General features: G+C 47.1%; 1 protein-coding gene and 1 long non-coding RNA gene across 3 annotated transcripts; both read right to left on the bottom strand.

Moving 5' to 3' along the window:
* Positions 1–631: 631 nt before the first annotated feature.
* On the bottom strand, positions 632–25,219 carry LPL (lipoprotein lipase). 2 transcript variants are annotated; one of them, XM_081845316.1, is made up of 10 exons: positions 24,972–25,219; positions 18,285–18,460; positions 15,685–15,864; positions 14,270–14,381; positions 13,064–13,297; positions 11,673–11,915; positions 10,047–10,167; positions 8,753–8,935; positions 4,451–4,555; positions 632–2,853 (listed from the first exon to the last, which is right to left on the bottom strand). In XM_081845316.1, coding segments are annotated over exons 1-10 (1,443 nt in total). In that variant the 5' UTR covers positions 25,060–25,219; the 3' UTR covers positions 632–2,852. The 2 variants fall into 2 exon arrangements, with proteins under 2 accessions (XP_081701442.1, XP_081701443.1); XM_081845317.1 differs by lacking the exon at positions 24,972–25,219 and adding an exon at positions 24,082–24,136.
* Positions 3,597–4,432, bottom strand: LOC309332598. The gene is made up of 2 exons (XR_014152224.1): positions 3,952–4,432; positions 3,597–3,799 (listed from the first exon to the last, which is right to left on the bottom strand). It is a non-coding gene; the product is annotated as an uncharacterized lncRNA (long non-coding RNA).
* Positions 25,220–25,860: the final 641 nt, after the last annotated feature.

The following is a 25,860-nucleotide window of genomic DNA, read 5'->3' as shown; positions in this document are numbered from 1 at the left end:
CATCAAATGTCAAGGAAATAAACAACTATCTGACTTTTAGAAGACATTTGAAGGCACTCCTGTTTAGGGAAGTTTTTAAAGTTTTATTGTATTTTTAATATTTTGTTGGAAGCCGCCCAGAGTAGCTGGGGAAACCCAGCCCGAAGGACAGGGTATAAATAATAAATTGTGAAGATGATTATATTCTTTGAGGGATGCCACAATAGTTATGGTAATTAATGTGAAACTGTTAACAGCATGTAAGGTATGTCCTTAGTGCCAAGTGGTTTAAGGAAACACATGAACATTCTACATAACTGAGTTAGCTTCTGGTAGGGATCCTAGGACAATTTGCACCTTATGAACAATTGATTTGAAATAACTTGAAGCAACAAAGGACTGATTTCCCCCCATGGACTGTCCTAATGTATCACACCAAGTTTTCATTTTCTTAATATTTTGCTGGGATTTTAGTTATATGAATGGACTACCCAGCCTATTTAGAGGGCATGTTTATGGAGACAGGGTGTTGCTTGCAGAAGGGATGAAAGTGTTAATTTCACACATATATTCCAGTGCATTGCTAAATTTCTTTCTGTAAGTATGATCTGTTCTAGTTCCCCACCTGTTCCAAAGAAAGTCATGCCAGTGATTTCATTCTAAATTAACTTTTAATAAGCTTTCATATTTCAGTGTAGTACAAAATGGAGATGCATCTTGGGGAGGAGGAAAGGTTTTTCATTGCAGCATTTTTCATATAACTGATTGATAATTTCTCATTTAGAAAAATTGGCACTTTTTTTATTATGCATATAGCCGTGATAACTTCAGCAATATATACAAACTAACCTTTTGGCACATATACATACAGGTATTTTACAGATAATAAATAAGAACATTTAAAGCCTAGTTTTATTTTCTCATATAAAATACTTCACCATTTGGTGATCAAATGCTGTTGATATTGATATTTGATTTTGCCTTGAAATGTGCAATTCATAATACATTTATAGATAATGAACCCTCACTTTTCAGGAATTTGAAAATGGAAGTATGAAATTTCGTCAAGAAGAAACACTGCCTTATCTTTATAGATCTCCTTCAATACTTAGTTATCAAACTCAATTATCCTGCCTACACCATAGTTCATCAGGGCATAGAAATCATTTTTGAGCCAGCTAAACTATTATAAATTCTTTTTTAAAAAGAATGTTCTTGAAGGATGCAGTTTCTGTTGTGTTAGACTGGGGTATGTGTGTCCTGGACCACAGTTTTGTCACCACACACAGGATTTTGGTAACAATTTATTTGTGACATGTTTTTGCTCAAACAATGAATATTAAATGTCAGATAGCCCCTTGGAACAAGAGATAGAAGGTCAGTACATATATATTTCCAGGTATGCTTTTTCAGGTATCCTCATAAAACAACAGCTTTTTGTTTTAACTGAGTTATCGGCTACAAAATTGAAATGATTACTAAAGTATTCTGAGCATTCTAGTAAATACTTCTTAAGGCCCCTTTGTTTTATAGCTTGTCCATGTGTCCATGACTTTCTGATTCAAAGGGTGTGATGCTTGTGCATAATCTGAACGTGTGCATATTCTAAAAGTGTGCAATACTGCTTTTAGTTAAAACCTGGATGATTTCAGACAAACACTGTTATTCAAGTTTCTGCTGTTCTTCATATTGCTGAGCAACAAAAGAGGTTCCATTCCCAAATTTAAGAATACCAGCAACAAAGAGGTGTTTGTCCTTTATCCTAGTCCTAGGAACAATGATTGCAGCTGTAACAATTACTCAAGACTAGGAGTTGTCAAATTGAAATTGATAACGGAAATAGTGTTCCTGCAATCTTTTAACAAACTGTTACTCCTTTTTACTAATTGCTTGGTACAGTGCCAGAGAGTGCATATGTTTTTATACAGATGCACTGCATTCTTGTTTTAAAAAATGAAGACAGGACATTTAAAAAAATGCTAGCTTCTTCTCTGGAAAATTTATTATCCTATTTAAAAAGTAAGTGTTCAATAAGTAATACCTAAGTGTACATAAGTGCTGACCAACTGCAGAGACTTCACCCTGCAGTCTTTCTGTCATGCTCAGGGTTGGAGGAGAAATGTATATAACAGGAATATGTTAAGTGAGTATCTATTGCCCTCCCCCTTCAAGTGAAATTATTGCATTTCAGTCAAAGGATGCAACACTGAATAAATGACCTGAATGGAAATGTCCAAGTGATCATTAAAATGTCCAAGTGATCATTAAAAAAACCTATAAAAATACAAACTCATCAGTTGAAATATCTAGCCTTTCAATAAATAGTTTTGGGTTTTTTTTACACACAGTACATTATAAAAAAAGTGAGAAACTGTAACAAGGTGGTGTGACAATTATGGTAGTTTGCTCTCAATGCAATGTGAGAGGCTTCTTTAAAAAAGAACAGTTGGCTAATGTGCGCTCTTTTGCATACTGAGATAAAACAAAAATACTCTGACCCAGAGAAGGGCATCCCCATATTTTAAAGTAGGCTTCTGCACGCATATCATTCGCTGAATCAGGAATACAGTGAAGATCTGAATCCTCGTTGAAAATGTTGTCTATTGCACTGCATTCATTTCAGTTGGGTGTGCCTTCAACTGGGCAACCCCAACCGCATTCTGGTGCAACCAGTCTAGAGCCTGGGTTGGGCGAGAGTCTCTTAGAGCAATGAAGAAAGTAGACAGCATTGCAGAAGACCGATAAATATTTCAATGGGTTCAGCCCCCGAACAGCCAACATATTGGCTCTTTCCCTGAATGGAACTTCTTCACCCACTTGCTAGTCTCCGAGGAACTCAAGCGCCGATATTTATTTCATGACTTGACCTGGTCTCTAAAAAGAAAACAATGGGGTGGCAAAGAAAGAGGAACATGAGATCCATGGGCACAGCAGGATTGAACTTGGGGAGGGGGGTGGGAACTGCTGACAGAAGGCAGAAGAGGGGGCAGTTAAAATAGCTTGTCGGCATTAGCCCACCAGGGTTCAGTATTGTGGGATGTGAAACACAAGAGCAGTCAAGTACAACATCCCTAGAGTGGACATAAAAGCGGATGTCTGGACCAGACAGTCAGAACTTCCTGTTTCTCCTAGGCTGGGACAGACTTCCTCTGGATGTGACTAGAGTTAGGTGCAAAGGTAACCAAAGAGTAGGACTGGTTAGCCATCTCTCTCTCTCCCTCTGTGACCATATTCGTCTTGGCTTCGAGCCAAGAGAGGACAAAGGAGCTGTCTCCTTATGGGATCGTTTCCAGGTGTATATTACTTTTGTAAGTTAAGTCTGCCTTCTGAGATCCATTTGTGAACAGAATGTGTGAGTAAACTCTTTTTATACTTTTATAGAAGACTGTGTCATGTCTATCTTTTTGTGAGGGACTAAATGGGGAATTACCAAGGAAACATATTTTAGAGGCTTTAGCAAGCCTGAGCAAACGCATCCGCTGTGCAAGTTTAAAAAGGGGAATGTTACTCAGCTAAATTGTAGAACTTGTTAACACAAGTTGGAAAGGGTATAATCAAACAATATATCCTCTCCTGCATCCCTGAACATTCCCGCAAGTATTTGGTGGTTTGTGCTCCCCCCCCCCCTCAGAATGCAGAGCATATGTTTGAATTATATCCCATGGGAGGATGCCTGCACACAATCAGAGAGAAGCGTTATGTTTTACTTTCTCTACAATGCCCTAGCAGGTTACGTACAGAACGAGGAGAACCCTGCAGTATGTGTGGACAGTGGACTGGGGGGGGGTCTAGTCTAGCCCCTTAAATGTTCTTCTGGCACCTCCTTCCCAAAGCCCAGGAAGCTTCTGCCTGGCTTAGGTAGAGGGACACGTTGCTCCAATGGGTCCGAGAGCCCTCCTTCCACCTTCCCAAAGCCAGGTAGCTTTGGGAAAGAGGCAGCAGAGCTCCAGCACCCTGTCAGAGGCCTGGCACCTCCTTCCCAAACTCCAGAAAGATTCTGCCCAGCTTAGGGAGGGAAGCACGATGCTCACACCCCCCCCCCCGACCCAATCGCTCTCAAGGTGGCACCTCTGGCCCTAACTGGCCCCATGTCACTGAGGTACAGTCTAGCAAGAGTGCATCACCTGATTTCGCTTATAATGGAACTTGGCTCTTAATCACCATTTAGGAAGAGCAGGCATGGGTTGGAATCTACAGCGACCTGTGTGGTGGGGTGGAGCTGCTGTACTCAAGATACTAACCTTGCTAACAATGCCTCTGCTGCAGCTTGCCTGAATCAGACTGAGATGGGGCAGGGCAGTGATGATGTAAGGGCTGTGAGGGCGCACCGGCAGAAGTGCTGGATCATGTCTGCCACTGTTCCTGTGCAGTTCCAAACCCGCCACTGCCCTGCCCCACCCACTGTGACAAAGGTGGTGGCAACTCATCACTCATGACCGAGTTCTCAGTGAAACAACTGCAAAGTTCTTACCATGAATCATGATCAATGGAGTTTTTTCCAAGGCATCTCACGAATTCCACAGCTCCACCTCCTTTTTTGAGGTAAGACAATCCATCGCGAGAGCAGAACACCAACCTGCAGAGTACACAGAATATTACCATAGCTCTTTCCCAAAACAGCTATTAATACACCATCCTAAATGCAACGTCTTATCTCTTGTTATTTAATCTGTTTCTTACACTGGAAAAGTCTTCTGAATAGTGGCATTTTATAATTGCGGGGAGGAGACAGGTTAACGTGTTACTTTATTTCTTCTATGATGAAATTATACATATGGCACTTTCAATTATTCCAGAGAAGCAAGTTATGCTTACAAACCACAAAGATTTTGTGACATTAAAAATACCATCCTGGACCATATTTTGTAAAACATTTAATACTGCAAGCTTCCACTGTATAGTGCAGAGAAGTATTACAATTATATACTCCCACTGAAGTCTGATCTTTAGCAGAAGACTAATTTAGAAAAACACCGGGGGGGGAATGTTGCTTGCTGATTATCCTATTGACACTGTCAGCAAACCTGTATGGTAAAACTTTTACTGGACCATATCACAGCATTTCCTCCTTGCTTGCTGCACAATGTATTGATGATTCCTTGCACTCTAGAGCAGTGTTTCCCAACCGGTGTTCCGCGGCACACTAGTGTGCCGCGGGACGTCGGCTGGTGTGCCGTGGGAGGGAGGCGGGCGAGTCGGGCGGCGAGAGGCGGGGCGGCGGCGGCGAGCACACGCGGGGCGGGGAGCGAGCTCCCTCCCACATCCCATCGCCCCGTGCTCTGCGCTGGTGTCCACAAGCCTTGCGCACCCGGGGGATCTCCCCCCGGGAGCGCAAGGCTTGCGGGCAGCAGCCTGCAGCGCGGAGCACGGGGCGCCCTCCGGAGGACGCCCCGTGCTCCACGCAGGTGTCCGCAAGCCTTGCGCACCCGGGGGATCTCCCCCCGGGAGCGCAAGGCTTGCGGGCAGCAGCCTGCAGCGCGGAGCACGGGGCGCCCTCCAGAGGACGCCCCGTGCTCCGCGCTGGTGTCGGCCAGCCTTGCGCACCCGGGGGATCTCCCCCCGGGAGCGCAAGGCTTGCGGGCAGCAGCCTGCAGCGCGGAGCACGGGGCGCCCTCCGGAGGACGCCCCGTGCTCCACGCAGGTGTCCGCAAGCCTTGCGCACCCGGGGGATCTCCCCCCGGGAGCGCAAGGCTTGCGGGCAGCAGCCTGCAGCGCGGAGCACGGGGCGCCCTCCAGAGGACGCCCCGTGCTCCGCGCTGGTGTCGGCCAGCCTTGCGCACCCGGGGGATCTCCCCCCGGGAGCGCAAGGCTTGCGGGCAGCAGCCTGCAGCGCGGAGCACGGGGCGCCCTCCGGAGGACGCCCCGTGCTCCACGCAGGTGTCCGCAAGCCTTGCGCACCCGGGGGATCTCCCCCCGGGAGCGCAAGGCTTGCGGGCAGCAGCCTGCAGCGCGGAGCACGGGGCGCCCTCCAGAGGACGCCCCGTGCTCCGCGCTGGTGTCGGCCAGCCTTGCGCACCCGGGGGATCTCCCCCCGGGAGCGCAAGGCTTGCGGGCAGCAGCCTGCAGCACGGAGCACGGGGCACCCTCCAGAGGACGCCCCGTGCTCCACGCAGGTGTCCGCAAGCCTTGCGCACCCGGGGGATCTCTCCCCGGGAGCGCAAGGCTTGCGGGCAGCAGCCTGCAGCGCGGAGCACGGGGCGCCCTCCGGAGGACGCCCCGTGCTCCACGCAGGTGTCCGCAAGCCTTGCGCACCCGGGGGATCTCCCCCCGGGAGCGCAAGGCTTGCGGGCAGCAGCCTGCAGCGCGGAGCACGGGGCGCCCTCCAGAGGACGCCCCGTGCTCCGCGCTGGTGTCGGCCAGCCTTGCGCACCCGGGGGATCTCCCCCCGGGAGCGCAAGGCTTGCGGGCAGCAGCCTGCAGCACGGAGCACGGGGCACCCTCCAGAGGACGCCCCGTGCTCCACGCAGGTGTCCGCAAGCCTTGCGCACCCGGGGGATCTCTCCCCGGGAGCGCAAGGCTTGCGGGCAGCAGCCTGCAGCGCGGAGCACGGGGCGCCCTCCGGAGGACGCCCCGTGCTCCACGCAGGTGTCCGCAAGCCTTGCGCACCCGGGGGATCTCCCCCCGGGAGCGCAAGGCTTGCGGGCAGCAGCCTGCAGCGCGGAGCACGGGGCGCCCTCCGGAGGACGCCCCGTGCTCCGCGCTGGTGTCAGCAAGCCTTGCGCACCCAGGGGATCTCCCCCCGGGAGCGCAAGGCTTGCGGGCAGCAGCCTGCAGCGCGGAGCACGGGGCGCCCTCCAGAGGACGCCCCGTGCTCCGCGCTGGTGTCGGCCAGCCTTGCGCACCCGGGGGATCTCTCCCCGGGAGCGCAAGTCTTGCGGGCGGCAGCTGGCAGCGCGGAGCACGGGGCGCCCTTCGGAGGACGCCCCATGCTCCACGCAGGTGTCCGCAAGCCTTGCGCACCCGGGGGATCTCCCCCCGGGAGCGCAAGGCTTGCGGGCGTCAGCTGGCAGCGCGGAGCACGGGGCGCCCTTCGGAGGCCACCCCGTGCTCCGCGCTGGTGTTGGCAAGTCTTGCGCACCGGGGGATCTCCCCCCGGGAGCGCAAGGCTTGCGGGCAGCAGCCTGCAGCGTGGAGCACGGGGCGCCCTCCAGAGGACGGCCCGTGCTCCGCGCTGGTGTTGGCCAGCCTTGCGCACCCGGGGGATCTCCCCCCGGGAGCGCAAGGCTTGCGGGCGGCAGCTGGCAGCGCGGAGCACGGGGCACCCTTCGGAGGACGCCCCGTGCTCCGCGCTGGTGTTGGCCAGCCTTGCGCACCCGGGGGGCGCATGGGGCGCCCTGAAACAGAGGGTTCCCCATGCTGCGGACTGTAGCCTGCCGCCAGACGCGCGGGGCGCCCTGAAGCAGAGCGCCCCTCGCGCCAGGCAGACATGGGCCAGCCCCACAAGCTCGGGGGACAGCGGGGAGGCGCAGCACCGCCATCCCACTGTTCCCCGACCTGGTTTTTTGGGGGGGAAATAAAGGGGAAAAAATTTTCCTTTATTTCCCCCCTCAAAAAAGTAGGTGCGTCCTATGGGACGGAGCGTCCTATGGGACGAAAAATACGGTACTTACTATTTCATAATAAAGTAATTATAAAATACTTTCTTTGTGTTTATTTGATTCCTATTAAAGAGAGTTACTTTATATATAGTCAATATAGGCACAGAGTTAATTTTTTATACATTTTCTAATGGTGGTGTGCCTCGAGATTTTTTTCATGAAACAAGTGTGCCTTTGCCCAAAAAAGGTTGGGAAACACTGCTCTAGAGGACAGGAAGCCCACCTCTATGGTCTCTCTGGGAGTTTGACTGTATGGAACTACCTTATATCAAGACAGTCCATTGGCTAATAGAGCTCAATATTGTCTACTCTGATTGGGAGACACTCTAAAACAGGGGTCAGCAAACTTTTTCAGTGGGGGGCCAGTCCACTGTCCCTCAGACCTTGTGGGGGGGGGGGTCAGGCTATATTTTGAGGAAAGAAATGAACAAATTCCTATTCTCCACAAATAACCCAGAGATGCATTTTAAATAAAAGCACACATTCTACTCATGTAAAAACACCCGGCAGGCCCTGCAAATAACCCAGAGGTGCATTTTAAATAAAAGCAAACATTCTACTCGTGTAAAAACATGCTGATTCCCGGATCATCCGTGGGCCGGATTTAGAAGGCAATTGGGCCAGATCCAGCCCCCGGGCCTTAGTTTGCCAACCCATGGTCTAAAGTGTCCAGAGAGCGCCAAGTATTCCGCTCACTGAATGGGCTGTTCCTCTCCATCCTCCAGCATCCCCAAAGCAGCTTATCACAAGAGTCAGAGGACCCTCAAACAATGTGGGATATGGTGTGGCAGGCTGGTGGTGGTGAGGGGAGTCTCCCTTGCATGAGAAGAACTGCCTTTCGCTCACATGGTGCACCTCATGGTGCCAAGGTCTCTCTCAACTCTGCTAGTAGAGATGTTTTAACTCAAGTCTGGTGGACCCGTGGAACTCCGATATTGCTGGATTATAAACCCCATGTTCCCTGACCATGGGCCATGCTGGAGGGCCACAGGTTCGCCAGCCCTGCCTGAACTCATCTGGGTTTCCCATCCACAGAAAATTTCAGCATAGCACTTTCACAGAGAATGGATAGATGGCAACTAGTCCTAGATGAAAGCAAAATGCGCTGCAAGGTAAATGACACACACACACACACACACACACACACACACACACGGCACAATCCATTCTCTTACTTTTTCTGGGTTTCCCCAGCCTTGACTCTGAGTTTTTGGATGCCAAACTCAGGGGTACCCCACCAATCGGCCCAGTCGAGAAATGAGCCTTTCTCCCACTGGATTTTGACAATGAGCAAGTCCCCAATGTCAACCTCTGTGTAGATCAGGAACGAATGAGTTTTGTTTGTGGAGATCTCGGGCCTGTTAAAAAAGAAAATCTATGCTTAGGCAATACTTCCCTGAAACCTTGTAAGAATTCAGTTATCTGAGAATGCAGTTGTTTCTTAAATGAGGAAACATGGAAAAGACTAAGGTGCTGGCTCATAGGACATAGCACACATCGTATCAAACATGTATAGGAGCAAAGATGTTCCACTAAATAATCAATTCTACCCACTATGTAAATCCTTATTGTAGCATCCACACAGGCACACAAGAGAGAAAGTGGGACAGTGACTTGCAACAGACCAAGCTGAGACGACTCAAAACAAGAGCATGAAGTAGAGACAGAACCCATTGTTCAATACCATTACAGTGGTACCTCGGGTTAAGAACTTAATTCGTTCCGGAGGTCTGTTCTTAACCTGAAACTGTTCTTAACCTGAAGCACCACTTTAGCTAATGGGGCCTCCCGCTGCTGCCGGAGCACGATTTCTGTTCTCATCCTGAAGCAAAGTTCTTAACCCAAGGTACTATTTCTGGGCTAGCGGAGTCTGTAACCTGAAGCGTCTGTAACCTGAACTGTCTGTAACCCAAGGTACCACTGTATTAGACTATGTCTGCCCACAGAATCTCACATGGGAGAAGGAAGTTCAGATTTAATTTTAAATCTCTGGTGGACTTAGGTGCCGTAACTGTCTTGTGACTGTAATCTTTGTACACAAAGATATGATTAGAGGAACTCGGCAATAAAAAATCAGTTATCTATGTGATTAAGTCACGAGACATAAGGGCATAAAAATACAGGGCCTGCTGAACTCATTTTATTTTATTTTAAAGTGAAGCTTTTGCCATACCTGGTCAATTGAGTCCCATAATACAGAAAGAGGCAAAGTGGTTTTACTCTCTGCCCTGCATAGCTGCTTAGCTCCTTAACTATTTCTCAAACTGGATGGCTGCCTTTGTATGCAGAAGTGATTTGAGGTGTGTGTTTTAGACTCAGTCAGACTACAAGATGCAGACTGAGAAGCAAGCCTCTGCATGACTGATTGATTATAGAGTCTTTGTATAGCTCTGTGTGTCTGTCTGTATGTCCATACATTTAACATTTTTCTACTACCCAAAATAAATGCAGTTGTTTGTCAATACTCACAGTGAAATTGCAATATTCTCACTTTCATCCTTCGTGCCATAGAAAGAGAGACGGAATTGCTGGTCTTTCTTGGTTGTATTCACCTTTGCGAAAAAATGGATCTTGACTTGATAATGATAGACTAAGCAACAAAAAGAGAGACCAAAAACAACAGATGAGAAACCTAAATACAATTCTTTTTAATTATCTTGAGTTAGAAGCCACTACTTTTATTCAAGCATATCAATCCTTCTGCATCCAAGTCACAAAGTCAGTTTTGTAAGATTTATTCACCACCAGTTAACAAAAGATCATAAAATCCATTGGTAATCACCTTCTGTACCATGTGATGGAAAGTTGGGGTATAAATTTAACAAATAAATCAATTTATACCCAATCATAGAATTTTATCTGATTATCTCATATCTGCAAACAATGCTGGTTTTTTTTTGCATTGTGACTGGATTCTGGACAATAATGGAATGAATTAACAATGTCAATCAATCAATCAATTTATTGTGCATAGCCAAAGGCCTTTACAATGTACAGCTGAGGGCAAGGCAAAGCTTTCCTCTGAAATTGCATGACATACCCTATAAAAGTCTGCAGCATAAAAAGTTTACAGCATGAAATTTTAAAATTAGAGAGCATTAACATGTCTGGAACGGAGCTTCTTAGCTGCCAGAGCAAATTTGGGTACCAGGTGTGTCATCTGTAGATCTTTATTAGAGTTCGACTGCCACTTCCTAGGGGGATTGGCCCTATACTGTATACAGTGGGGGCAAATTAGCAGGTAGCACATTATATCCTCAACCTGAGTGCATCCATCAATGCATTTGCGTTCCATATTGGGAATTCCCAGGTATCTCCCCTCTAAGTATGCTGAGGGCACCTGTTGGAACCTTAGTTCGACAAATGCTCCACTCAGTCATGGGAAAGTCAGTGTCTCAAGGTCTTGAATGGTTGATCTTAATTTGGGGGTACCAGGAAGAGTAACGAGCAGCTATAATGGATGCTCTATCTTGATTGGCATTCTGGTCAAAGATCCAATTTCTAAGGTCATATTTCTCCATTTGGAGATTTTAAGCCCTAAATTTATTGTGACACTTTTGCACCCAGCCACTTGTTTTTAGTTGCTCTAACCAGAAGAGCCTAGTAGGAATATGGCCCTCAGAGGCATTTAGTCTGTGCCAGTATCTGAGGTAGGCTAGATCAGTGTTTCCCAACCTTGGGTCTCCAGCTGTTTTTGGACTACAACTCCCATCATCCCTTGCTAGCAAGACCAATGGTCAGGGATGATGGGAATTGTAATCCAACAGCAGCTGGAGACCCAAGGTTGGGAAACACTGGGCTAGATTGATTCCAGCTGTTATTGAGGGGAGACTCAACTCAGTTCAGAGGCGGGTGACCAGCGAAATTAACAATGTCAGATCCAGACAAAACAGCTGGTACGGCTGCAGCCTGCTTCTCTCCTTACTCAGGGAAAGAGAGGCATGATTCAGGTGGAAGGTTCCTGCACAAGCTCCTTTGAATAAGTAGTGCCTATGCAAGAGAACTACCAGGCTTTTCCATCATTCTCTTTAAATTATTTATATTCACGCACACCCCCCCCCCCGAGATTAGAATAGAGAAAGTCACCACTTTTACCTTTGTAAGGCATTTGACTTCGAGTCTTCAGGTACATCTTGGTGCCCCTCTTGCTTCTTACTCTGTTGGCTTTGTAGCCCAAGTTGTTGCAGCGGTTCTTTCTGCAGCTCAAGCAGAGCCCTTTGTCAAACGCTTCTTTTGAGTTGCAGCGATAGGCCATGATTGGTTTCTCCTCGTACAAGAGGGAATCGATGAAGAGGTGAATGGAGCGTTCATGGGAGCATTTCAGCAGCTGATCGGCGTCTTTAAGGAAAAGGAAGCCATTATGTTACGGATGCACAGCTTACAGATGTGTGCCCTTTGTTAAACAACATATACAATATATGCAGGCGCAGTAAATGGCCTCCTGTTTTGACTTTTTGGAGGCCAAAATCAGTAAGTTTCAATGATGCAGATTTCCCCCCTAGAAAAAGAAGAGATGTGATTTTTCTGCTCATTCCAATGTAAGGAATTTACTATAGATAAGAAGAAATAACCAATGTAATAGGGACCAGCATGAAGATCAATTCTCACATATATATGATATAGGTTAAATACTATTACCTTGAAGGCTATAGTTGATTAAAGGTAAAGGGACCCCTGACCATTAGGTCCAGTCGTGACCGACTCTGGGGTTGCGGCGCTCATCTCGCTTTATTGGCCGAGCGAGCCGGCGTACAACTTCCGGGTCATGTGGCCAGCATGACAAAGCCACTTCTGGTGAATCAGAGCAGCGCTCGGAAAAGCCGTTTACCTTCCCGCTGGAGTGGTACCTAGTTATCTACTTGCACTTTGAGGTGCTTTCGAACTGCTAGGTTGGCAGGAGCAGGGACCAAGCAACGGGAGCTCACCCCATTGCGGGGATTCGAACCACTGACCTTTTGATCAGCAAGTCCTAGGCTCTGTGGTTTAACCCACAGTGCCACCCACGTCCCATAGTTGATTAAGCTATCATAAATTAAAAATAAGTGTTTCTGACACATTTAAGAATGACACATTTATGACACTGTTGATTGTATTTTACTTGTAAAATATTGTGGGTCAAGTCCCCATTTGCAGTGGATATGCTGGACCTAGCCATCCAACATTAAAATAAGCAGCTCTCTAATGCATAACACCTCTGGAGAATATTGAGTGTTTTCTTAACCATTCATCCACTGCATCTCTTGAATTCCCCAGTTGAGAATTGATAATGTGATTGGGAAACTTAAAAAAAAAAAAGCTAAACTTGGAATAAGCGTGAATTCAAACAAGAAAAAGTATAAAATTAATGGATGTTTCTGTGAAGGATCTGAAAAAAGGGAAGCAAGTTTTCAGAAGAATTTAATGTTCAGTAGCACATATGAACACAATTAACCACTAGCTTTCGGTCATATTTATGCCTTTATTAAGAATCAGACTTGAAAACTCACCCTGAAGTCCTCCTTCTGCAATCAGGAGCAGGGCTTGCGCGACATTGCAACCAGGTTGGAAGATACCTCCATTAGGGTAGATATCAACATGCCCAACAGGTTTCTGTATTCCAATGCTGCGATCTGGGGACCCCCTTGTGAAAGTGTGCAAGACATCTACAAAGACAGCATCATCTGGGGAAAGGCGTACAGATGCCTCAGCATATTCAAAGTTAGGGCCAGCAGGATCTAAACCTTAGGAGGGAAGAAAACTGTGAGAAATCCCTGTAAGTATGATGCTTTGGTATGGCACATTGTCTAAAACAGAGCTTCCCAAACTTTTCATGTTGGTGATACTCTTTTTTAAAGACATATGGTGCATCATTTCGCGACACAGTAATTCAGTTTTACTAGCAAACTAGAAGTTAAACTAACCTCTTTGCAGCTGCAGGAGGAGTGCAGGGAGCATTCACATGACACACCTACACACTGCAGCCGGCACACTAACGTGTCACAACACACAATTTGGAAAACTCTGGTCTAAAAGAATGAATATTAGTGGTAGAGTTCCACAGGCCGGATTCACCTAACCTTGCATTCTAGCAGAAGCCAGTGCAAGGTCTCCCACCAGCACAACGGGCCTTTGCCCCCTCTCTTTCCGCAAATGAGGATTGGAAGAACCCTAGTGGGAGGACAGGGGAGATTTGTTTTGTCAGGAAAGTAGAAATACTTGTACCAATGGATTGGTGTAACATTGAATTCCTCCCCATTTCTCATTCAGTTCAATGGCAAAATTCCCACAGATATAAATAGCTCTCAACTGCACCTGCGCCTGCACTGTGGAACGCCCTCCCATCAGATGTCAAGGAAATAAACAACTATCTGACTTTTAGAAGACATCTGAAGGCAGCCCTGTTAGGAAAGTTTTTAATATTTGATGTTTTATTCTGTTTTTAATCCTTCGGGAGCCGCCCAGAATGACTGGGGAAACGTAGCCGGATGGGCAGGGTATAAATAATAAATGATGATGGTGATGGTGATGCTAGAAACAGAATCCTATAACTATTAGCACTACATCCCATTTCAGAAAGGTTGTACAGCCTTTATGTAACATTTTAATGACCCTTTCCTGGTTTTGTTCTGAGGATAATTCATTTTGTAACGTGGAAGGAACCACGGCATTCAACCTTTCCTTTTTTTAACTCAATGGCATCAATATTAGCTTACCAGTAATTCTGTTAATCTTATTAGTGGTCAGACTCCCAGCAATGCCAGCAACATGGGCACCAAGGCTGTATCCCAGCAAATGGACTTTGTTCAGTGAGTAACTGAATTGCTCCTATGAAAAAAAAAATCATATTAAAAAGATTAAGCTCTAAATCTATAGTTTTTATCTTGCTTGACACTGAACAGCCGATGAACTGATTTGCGACAGGGGCCAGCCTAGCACTTGGGCTGCTCCCAGACTACACACACACACCCAAGTCATGCCCAGCGCTGCTTTGCACCTTCATTGAGTGCTTTTGCCTGCCTGGATTGGTTCCTTGAACTCTGACCATGCCTCTTTCCTGCTTGGATGGAGGCTGCAGAACAGTGTGTGTGTGTGTGTGTGTGTGTGTGTGTGTGTATACCAACCTACAGTACAAAGGTAAAGTTCACATTGACTGCTATGCCCACTTTTGCTTCCAGTGCTTCCCAGCACAGGAATGAGGCTCCCAGAAAGTTATCTATACAAGAATGTGGCCCTCACCCCTGATTTAGTCCAAAAATACTACAGCAGGAAGCCTACCACAAACCCACTCAACTTGCGCTAAAGCAGGGTACAACTCCCATCATTCCTAGCTAGCAAGACCAGTGGTCAGGGATGATGGGAGTTGTAGTCCAAAAACAGCTGGAGACCCAAGGTTGAGGGAGCATGGCTACTACAGTGGTGCCTCGCAAGACGAAAAGAATCCGTTCCGCGATTCTCTTCGTCTAGCGGTTTCTTCGTCTTGCGAAGCAAGCCCATTGACGGCTTAGCGGATTAGCGCTATTAGCGGCTTAGCGGCTTTTAGCAGCTTATCGGCTTAGCGGATCAGCTGATAAGTGGCTTAGCGGCTTAGAAAAAGGGGGGGGAGTCGGAAAAACTCGCAAGACATTTCGTCTTGCGAAGCAAGCCCATAGGGAAATTCGTTTTGCGAAGCGCCTCCAAAACGGAAAACCCGTTTTCCGTCTTGCGAGGCGTTCGTCTTGCGGGGCACCACTGTATTCATATATTCAGGAGACTAAGGACAAAGAAACGAAAAAAAGGACAAAGAGGTGTGATCCTTGCCAAAGTGTACCGCTTCAAGCTGCAGCTCGGATTCTCAGATGTTCTTCCATATTAAAAAATCCCCGGACAGAAATCCAATAGGATGGAAAGAAGGTTCTCTAGTCTGGCCTTCTGCCCAGTCTATATGCAGAACGTTCCCTCCATTGGGAGAATATTTAAACATGTAATTGCCCCACCTGCAGCCCCATGTGGCACACTTCAACAAGAGATGCATCGCTAGATTTCGCTGACTGCATAGCTATGCTTTAATATATAGCGTTTATAGTACATATTCTACACCTTTAACCCTCCTTGAATGTATTATGCACTAAAAATGAATGCAACTGCTTACCTCCAGCCAGTCAACAAACTTGGCAACATCTTCTCCCACCTCCTTTGTGTAGGCAGCAGAATCTGGATAATGTAAGCTGGATCGAGACAGCCAATCAACGACAATAACATTTGAATGGGGTTCCCTTTGATACAGAGCCTTTACCAGCTTGGGGACCCAGCTCTCGTACATGCCAATCACCTGCAAGACAGGAATAGAAACCACATTATTCTGTCTCAAGCTGTCACAGGGACCCCGCCCCCAACCAAGGAAGCAGTGTATGAACACACAAGATTAACACAATTTTCAAAGGTTTCCAGTGTGGGAACCTAAGAGGAAAGCATGTTTGATTAGGGAATTATATCACAGCAGCATCTAAGGTATATTTTAGGGGGATGGGAATCACTGAGGACAGATTTCAGCAGTATTAGTATAGTAAGTAAGTAAGCTTTACTGTACGAGCCAAATGCCATGACAAAACCATAGAAAAGAAATATATATATATAGCTGTAAAGGTAAAGGGCCCCCTGACCATTAGATCCAGTCGTGACCGACTCTGGGGTTGCGGCGCTCATCTCGCTTTATTGGCCAAGGGAGCCGGAGTACAGTTTCCGGGTCATGTGGCCAGCATGACTAAGCCACCTCTGGCGAACCAGAGCAGTGCACGGAAATGCCGTTTACCTTCCCGCTGGAGCGGTACCTATTGATTTACTTGCACTTTGACGTGCTTTCGAACTGCTAGGTTGGCAGGAGCACGGACTGAGTAACAGGAGCTCACCCTGTCGCGGGGATTCGAACCGCCAACCTTCTGATAGGCAAGCCCTAGGCTCTGTGGTTTAACCCACAGCGCCACCTACGTCCCATATATAGCTGTGTATATATATAAACAGCCACTGCCTGAACCATCAAAATCATAGAATGCAGATGCACACCTAGACTGGGGACTCCACACAGAATACACAAATTTCCAATTTAGACCTATTATTAGTATAGTGAACACATACAAAATTCTCTCTCACAAGATGTGGTGATCAATTGTAGCCTACAGGACAACGACAATAATCCACCAACAGCATACAAATCAATATGGCTAACCTGATCCAAAACACCCACCCACCTCACTCACACACGAAAACAAAGATCACCACAGCCAATCACAAGCAAACAATCACACCCTAAGCCAACCCCAACCTCTCTCACCACCAAAGGAACACAAGTGAACAACACAAGCAACGCTGACACCAAACTCTACATACATTAAACATAATAGAAACACCGCCACCTGACCCCACCCCCATCCATCCTCCCTCTCCCCACCCCCCCTTTCTTTTTTCTTTCTGTTTTCTTCTCCCCCTAATGCCTCAACAAATGAAACGGATTTGTAAAAACGTTACATGGAAGAAGAAGAAGAAGAAAAAAAAAAAAAAACGAGGCACTACACTTCTGTAAAACAAGAAAATCCTTAATAAAAAAAAAAAAAATAAGAATATGAAACTCTACTCATCTAGTCTAGCATCCTGTTCTGACAATTGCCAACCTGTTCTCTCACTGCCTGTGCAAAGCCTGCAAGCGAGACCTGAGCACAAGGTCTGCCCACCTGCAATTCCCAGCAACTGTCATTCGGAGGCATGTGGAGGCAATGGAATGGAGGCAGAACATGAAATATCTACCTAAAGAGAACTGGACACATTTACGAAGGATAAGTCTACTATTCACCATGAAAGCTAAATGGAAACTGCATGCACAGAGGCAATATATCCCTTGAATACCAGGTGCTGGAGTCAAACAAGAACAATGCCCTCGTCTTAATGCCCTGCTTGTTTAAGGACCAGGGCTAGTACTGGGAATCTTCAGTTCCATATGGGGCCCTGACAAGTGATGCAGCTTAGAACATCTTCCCAGCAATGAAGTATTCTCAAGCTGTGGGTGGCTCTGCCTTATTGGGCCCTCCTGAATCAGAAAGCCTTCCTTGTTTGGGTTGGGACACTACCTGAATAGTAAGGTCTTTCAACAGTGGTGTGTTTCTTCTGTGCCTGACTTCGCCCCTTAGCCCTGACTCTCTGGCTCTTGAACCACCTCTGACAGCTGCCTACAGCTCACCCTTGACAGCTTCTTGGCTTCCAGAAGTATCTGGCTGGCCAATGGTGGAAACAGAATGATGGACTAAACCAGTGTTTCCCAACCTTGGGTCTCCAAGCTGTTTTGGGACTACAATTCCCATCATCCCTTACCACTGGTCTTTCTAGCTAGGGATGGTGGGAGTTGTAGTCCCCAAAACAGCTGGAGAAACAAGCTTGGGAAACCCTACACTAGACTGGCCCTTGCTTTCTCATTGAACTCTGCTGCTCTTATTTTGCTAAAGGTTATGATACAGTTATTTTTTTAAGCTTAATATTGTGTTTGCTGCAAATTACTTATAAACACACAATATGTATTTCTAAGAACAAGTCTAAAGACTTTTTAACACTAAATGGAGCTCAGAAGGCTATCCGCCACCCAGAAATGTGACAACTATTTGAAGTGGTATATATGATACAGAAAATTCACTAATAGACTCTATTCAAACGGCTCTGAATCAGAAAGCAACTGTGGAGCACTAGGAGAACTGCAACCCCTCTTACCGTCCATCCATGTATAACCACAAAGGTTTTGCTGGTATGATTGAAGCTGCACTGCGTTACACTGGTTTCCTGGCCAGGAACTATGAGGCAGGTGTCTTCATCAGGTTTCCCAGGCGTCCTTAAAGAAAATTTGCTCTCAATGCCGCTGAAGTCCCACTTTTTGTCCGTAGTGCTCCCTAATGTGAGAACAAAACATGAAAAACATTAAGATGACTTAAAAGAAAAGGAATGCCAGCAAATGTGTGGCCGTAGTTCTCTTGAAGGGTCTTCCTTGAGGATGGTATTGAGGGTGGTGGACCACTGTCCCCTGCCCATCCTAGGATGCTGGCAAGACCAATGCCCATAGCTATCATTGCTTTAGCAGCTAAAGAGGCAGATGGGCCACCCTGTTTCTGATCCCTGGAATGCATCAGCATGTAAATCATTTGCCGCACAAAGAAAACGCATACCATTATTATTCAAAAATATATCACATTACCAATTAGCCTTGCAAGTTAATTCACAAACATTAGTAATCTGTCCGCATGTGTGTGTACACAGCACATTTCACAAAACACAGTTTATAAAAGCTTTCCTGGCTTGTGTGCCTGGCTATCTATAAACCCTACCGTCATCAAATATTTTACTTTACTTGAATCAAGACATTTAGACTTCACCAGCAGCTTCCATCTTGCTCTTTAACAAAAGGGGCAGACAATATATTTTGCAGTGAAGGTTGCTTAATTTTAACATTAAGCATGGTCTAATCTCAGTCCTTTGCTGAATAGGCAGCTGTTGGTCTGCTTCTACCTATCAAATATTTATTCACCTTTTCATAACATAGCAAATGTTGATACTACAGCTGCCTTGTTTATCTAACTGTGTATTCTATTTGTTGTTTCACATAAGAGTTTCACAATGTTCTGGGAACGTATTTGTGGAGTGCTGTTCAGAACTAGCAAAGGAAATGACGAAACCACAGCGTCTAATATATGTGTACAAGTACAACAAAGACTTGGATAACTCTTAATTAGGCTGAGATTTTATTTTCTGTGACCCTTACAAAAACTATGATTCTATTAAATGTATCCTAGGATGTACCGGTATATACACAAAAATATTGAACTGACAGGTTTTCCCACTGAAATCACGATTATTGAGCTGGAATATTATTAATATTATATTATTAATATACCACCCTACACCTGGAGGTCTCAGGGTGATTCAGCCCACCATATCCAAGTAGGCCAATGGTTCCTCTAACAGTTATATGTTTAATACCCTAACCTAAGCTCTAGGTGAAGAAATGCCAGCATTTTCAAAGGGTGTATTCCCATTTAAAAGTTAAGCATGCGTATATTTGCAAAATGAGTCCAGCGCCATATTCCTTGGGTTGAAATCAGTAGGACTTTTGTCTCACTAGCTTCTGTGCATTGGTGCCAGGAAGGCTAAAAGGTGTGTGTAGTGGAAGGGAAGTAAAGGAAGCAATTAAACTCATTTATTTTTGTGGAAACTATTCTCAGACTTTGGAATCTGTGACTCTTTGGCTCCCCTGCCTCTGAAGGAAAATATTTTAGTATGGCTGGGATCACACATACCATATTGTGCATTTATTAGAACTAAATAAATTTTAGAATGAATTTTTTCCCCATTTGTTTATTTTACATTATGCCTTTCAAGCTGCTAGGACTCACTGCTATCTTCAGGGAGCTCTCTTTCAAGAGAAATACATTTTATTCCTTCAGTCCTAGGTGAAGAATTTTGGTTCAGGCAGGCATTCCCAGGTTTATGCTGTTTAATGGTACAGGGTTTCTCTTTTTTTATGCTGACTGGTGCCAGTTCATATTACCGCTTATGATATTTTATGGCAGCTTTCGCACCTCATTGTTCTCAGTCTCAAGTACTACTCACAGTAGCCTTGCAAAACAAATGCATTGTCTCCTCAACCTATTGCCAGTTTCTAAGTACATCTTTAGGTTTATCACAGATTGCTAAATAAATATTCATTTTACCCACTAAGAAAAGGAAATTCATAGTTGAGTAGGTCTTAAGCTAAGTTAAAACAAACTCTTTGCTGCTCCATTAAATGATGAATCGACAGACTTCTGGGTGGAATAAAAAGAGCCTTCAACTATACAGAATGCATACAGGAAACACCGTAATAGACTTCTGGTCATGAAAGATTCTTGTTCCAAACAGGAACACAAAGAAGAACACCCTGTCTGTATTTTATTTACACCTTTGCATTTCTATATTTAGCTACTCTTCAACTCCAGTAAGTTCATATAATTTCATAAACACAAAACTTACCAGTTTATACCTAGCAAGACATCTTGGCATGAAAAGCCAAGCTTATTTCATTTGAATTGCTGCCTGCCAGCTAAGTATACATAGCATACACATTAATCTGTAACTGCCTTTATGCAGTATATAACTGTTATTAAGATTTCTACAGCACCTTTGAAGAGTTCAAATAAATATGAGCTGTCTAGACTGACTAACAGTCTATACACCCTAGAACAGAGCTTTAGAAACTGAGTCGCGACTCATTAGTGTGTCAGCTGCAGTGTGCAGGTGTGTTGCGTGAATGCTCCATGCGCTCCTCCCGGGGCTGGTGGAAAGGGGTTAGTTTAACCTCCAGTTTTCTAGTAAAACTGAATTACAGTACCGTGTTGCGAAATGATGCATGTCTAAAAAGTGTGTCACCCACATGAAAAGTTCGGAAATGTTTTTCCTACCTCTGAAGTACAATTACTTATGGTAGGAACGCTAGTAATCATCAAAAGCAGGGTCAACCACCAAAAGCAGGATGCAACACTAACACATCACTTGCATTAGAATTATTATTTTATTGCTGCAATTTGTAATGCCAACCATCTGGCGGCCCAACTAAACCTTCAATCAGGGAGCAAGTTAATGTTTTCTAGTGAGCCCCACACTCTCCACCTGACGCTGTTATTAATCCCAGGAGAGAAGCTTCATTAGCCACTAAAAATGAAAAGAAGGCTGCTAGTTTAAAATCAGGGAAAGAGTATGCTCTATAAAACACTGCAACCACCATTCATATCAGCTGAGCACAGAAGGAGAGCATTTATTGAACTTTGTGCACAAAACTGTTGCAATTTACATGAACAACAATACTCAAAATTTGCAACTACTGTATCAGCATTTACACAAACTGTGCATTCCGGAAACAATTGCTACAGATAAGAAGCTGGCAATTCAGCTGTTAACTGACATCAATGTTAAGTTATTGGTCTCAAACTTTCTATAATTCTACAATTCACAATAAAACGAAGCTTTGCCAAGTTCATTTCAAGTAGTTATTATTTCCCCTATTATGGAAATAGGAAAATATATATTAAATGAGCTACATTATTAACTTAACTTCCTGCAGTGTAACTCACTGACTTTATGATCTAACACGCTAGGAAGGACACAAAAAAGATGCTGTGATCAATGACTGGCAAGTGGTATGTTGTAAACAGCTTCACTGATTAGGAACAAAAGCCCACCGACTGACACCCGATGGTGAACTAGAGGCCAAGCCTAATCTTTGAGAAATGGGTGTTTAACTTGGTTGCAAGTGAGGTATTTTGCAAGGGGGATTAAGAAAATATTTGGGGGTTTTCCTACTTGACTAAAGAGTTCTCCTTGTCATTCTTTTCATTTTCTGCATTTTAGCTATGTATGCTTTCAGAGCACAGCACAGAATATTTCAAGCTGATGCTGTACGGTCCTGTTCTGCCCAGTTTAGACTGGTGGCCTAAACTTTTGCTGGTGAAGTATGCAGGACTTAACAGTATAGTGGTACCTTGGTTTAAGAATAGTCCAGTTTAAGAACCATTTGGTTTACAATCTCCACAAAACCGGAAACAGTGTCCCGGTTTGAGAACTTTACCTGGGTCTAAGAATGGAATCTGAGTGGTGGAAGGGCACTGGCAACGGGAGGCCTCAATAGGGAAAGCGAGCCTCGGTTTAAGAACAGTTTTGGTTTAAGAATGGACTTCCGGAACTGATTAAGTTAATAAACAGAGGCACGGCCAAATGTCTGCTGTCCGCAATGTCCTCTAGATTTACAATGCTGGTCTATTATGCTGGCCTCCCAGCTGGCAGTGGTAAAGCACAGGTATGCTCGCACTGCGTTTGAATCCACTGTAGTAACTTCTGGAATGGAACTGCCACCTTACACATGCAAAAGAAATGTGAATGGTTCCCCCCCCCCAATATAAATAAAGAAGCCTGAGCAGGACATGCATGCTAGTGTTATTCACAGAGCAGCATGAGACAGAAACTCTGAAAGAATCCACATGTGCTCCAATTATTGCCCACTTCACATGCCATGGTAAGTCAGAATTTGGTTTGCCATTACCATGCAAACATGCTGTCTCCCGGAGGAGAATTCCCCTCTGTTTTGTTCCTTCTCAGGCTTATTATGTCAGTATGGCACAGCAACTAAGCCAATGTTTGGTTTTGTGTGTTGTGTGAACCCAGGATCATGGTTAAAGGATCTCCTTCTTCACTACAACCTGTTAAACAAGCAAGCAAACAAACAAACTGTAAAATGAACCTTCAGAATATGTGAAGCTAGGGAACGCAGAACTTGCTGTTTCTACCCATCACAAATCTGTTAAAAGCACATGAGTCCTGCCATTTTGCACATGCAGCCATAAGACTGGAATAATACAACATATGAAAATTGGAATGTGGTCACAAGGTGACTAATCTGTAGGCCTGAATGCTGAACACTAACTTACCAGATGGTAACTTGTTGCCTACAGTCATGAAAGGTGCTTCTAAAAAGCAATGAATAGGTGCTTTTTCTGGACAAGCAACTCTGGACTTTCACCAACTCTAGCAACTCCTTCTAACACTTTTTAAAAGCAATAATAATAATAATAATAACATCCCCAAGGAGCTCAATGGGGTGGTGGTAGTCAGTGAAAGTACTTTACTAGGAACATATATACCAGAAAACAAGGGCTACATCTTGCAGATAGAAAACATGCAGTGTGCACAGTGCAATTAGCCAAGCCCTTTGCTAACACTTTGCCAAGTCTTGTGTGAGTTGTGTGAGGCGTGGAAGGGAGAACTTTAGCCACTGTCCACCTATCTGCCTTGAACTGCAAAACGGCCAATCTCTCTTCCATCCTTTCAGCTTTCTTCCCAGCTCTCTAAGGGTTGCATCTGGAGATTGGGGGGGGGTGTGGCTATATTGGCCTCCAGTGGGCACAAGAACATAAATGCGCGTGCATGAGGACTAGACGACTGACTTCCAGCGCACCCTGTGGAGACCAAAACACCCGCGAAACAGCGCTTTCCCCTTCCCTTCTCTCTCTGGTTACTACACACTTCCTCCCTCCCTTGAGTGGCGCTTTCATCCTCCAGGGAGCATCCCAGCCAGGCTTTCCCCGGCCGCTCTCCCTCCCTCCTTCCCTGCCTGCCCCGGCTCCCAGCAGCCCTTGAACCAGGGTGACCTTGGCCCACGTTCCAGGCATTCCTGGGCTCGCGAGCCGAGGAGTTACTAGCGGTCACCAGCAGCAGCCGTCAGCCGGCGGGCCCCTTCCCCGCCCAGCACACTCCTCCGGAGCGCGCGGGTGCCGGGGAAGAGCCGCCCGGCCCACTCCTGACGCGGCGGCGGCGGCGGCGGCGCTGACCCGAGGAAGGGCGGCAGGCGGCAACAAGGAAGCGCGCAAAAGCAGCCGAGGGGCGGGAAGGAAGCTCGCGCCTCGCAGCCTGCGCGCCCGGGGCCACGGAACCTGCGCCTCCCCGACGCGCACGCCGAGCCCCACAAACCCTTCGCCTCAGCGCGCCTTGCCTTTTCGGCTCAAGTTCCGCAGGGCGTCGAGCTGCGGCATCGTAACCCCGTCAAGCGTTCCCCATCTTCTTTCGGTATCCTAACCCGCCCCCGCCGCCCCTCCCATTCCCTTCGCCCTTCCAATCTGGGGGCGTCTTCTTCTCCTCTCTGCCTTCCGCGGCGCCTCACATTTCCCCGCCAATACGCACAAAACTGCCGCGCAATGCTCCAACCGGCAGGCCCTCTTAAGGGCGCCTCGTCACCGAGAAGCCCTAGCGGGCGGGGCAGGTTCGCCCCCAAACAGCACACCTGCTTCTTCCACAGTCCCGGGCAAAAACTGAAGTCGCCCCGTCCCGCGCGCGCCGGACGCGTGGCTGGATCGCTTGCGGAAACGCGGACTGTGCCACAAGCCCTTACAGGGTCCTCCGCGCTTCGGCTCATACTTTTCCCTACCATCCTCAGGTATGAACTTCTCCGAACACCCCCCCCCCGCTCGACACTTGGCACCGTCCCGGGATGCCGGAGGCGCCCCTGCACTCAAACTTGGGAGCCAAGTCCCCTGACGCGCATTACTTCCCAGAGAGCTCGCCCTGTCAGCCGCCCTTCCAGACCCACTGCAAAAATTGGCGCCCGCTTCTGACTGACCAGCGCCTTATCCTCGCGCTCCAGACGTCCGCTTGTCCTCCTCCCGCCCTCTTCGCCCCTCAGCCGCCTCCGCGGGTTCCCTTCCACTCCGCCCGCTCGACGCGTCTACCTGCTACTACTGCTCGTCCTCCCGCCACCCCAAAGCCAGCGCGGGCGCCGCGCGACGCTCCTTCTCTCCCGCCAACCCCAGTCAGGTTCGCTTGGCAGAGCGCTCGCTGGTCGCGGTGCCGCCTCGCTCTCTGGGCTGCGAGCGGGTCTGCACTTACTGGGGACCGAGGTGGTGCTGGTGGCGGCGGCGGGCTGGGAGGCAAGAGCGACGAGGCACAGGGCTGCCAGCAGCGCGCGCCTGTCCATCGCTCCGGAGACCGGGGTAGAAGCTCCGCGAGCGCAAGGTGGCGGGCGGCGTCCGTGCGGGAAAGTTTCCCCTCAAGTTGGGCCGTGCGAAGGCGGGGAGGATTCGGAGGGCGCCCTCGGAAAGGCACGAAGGCAAGATACTCGCGCTTGCCCCCCACCCCGCCCAAGCCGGCGCTTTATAGAAATATGCAAATGAAGCTCGGCACCTATTGGTTCGAGGAGGGGAGGAGGGGCCCGACCCCTTGGCTGCGCAAGGCGCGCGAGGCAGGCTCCGCTCAAACAGTTCTGCAAGGCTCGCTTCCTTTTGGAGCAGCTGGAGTTGCTCGGAGCCGAGAGGCAGTGGGCGGAGGAATGCCTTGCAAGCCCCAAACTTAAAGGACGAGGGGCTGCAAAGGCGCGGAAGGAAACCACTGGGGAATTGAATTAAGATGCTCAAGTGTCTCCCCGTCCCCGAAGTCGCGACGTGGATATAGGAAAATCCTTGCTAAATCACACCTGATGGGTGAGATTCATGAGCGGGACCAGACGCACTGGTTTGGTTTCCCACCTGGTATCTCCTCCCAAAGCTACCATACTTTCATCAACACCTGCGCATGCCAAAGTGGAATCCCACTGAGTTCAGGCCAGGGGAACTTCTGTCTGGGGGAGTTTTGCGCAGGGTTGCAGCCTTAGTCCCACAAAGGTGGGGCGGGGCTGATGCAATACATGCATCGATCGGACTCACACTGCACATGACAGAAGTTAGGAGAAAGGGTTTCTAATGCAATCCCAATTGCTAACCAATACGAAAATGAGCCCCTC

This window comes from Podarcis erhardii (assembly GCF_964252035.2).
Source record: "Podarcis erhardii genome assembly, chromosome: 17".
Lineage (NCBI taxonomy): Eukaryota > Metazoa > Chordata > Lepidosauria > Squamata > Lacertidae > Podarcis > Podarcis erhardii.
The sequence above is the reverse complement of the archived record's forward strand: the minus strand, read 5'-3'. Positions and strand labels throughout refer to the sequence as shown.

Bases quoted from the DNA above. Each gene is read 5' to 3' on its own strand.
- LPL (XM_081845316.1), bottom strand. From the start codon at position 25,059: ATGGACAGGCGCGCGCTGCTGGCAGCCCTGTGCCTCGTCGCTCTTGCC. The intron at 14,382-15,684 runs GTAAGCAGTTGC...TTTTTTTCATAG, and splicing joins AGTTTGTTGACTGGCTGGAG to GAGCAATTCAGTTACTCACT. The intron at 11,916-13,063 runs GTGAGTTTTCAA...TTTTCCTTAAAG, and splicing joins TGCAGAAGGAGGACTTCAGG to ACGCCGATCAGCTGCTGAAA.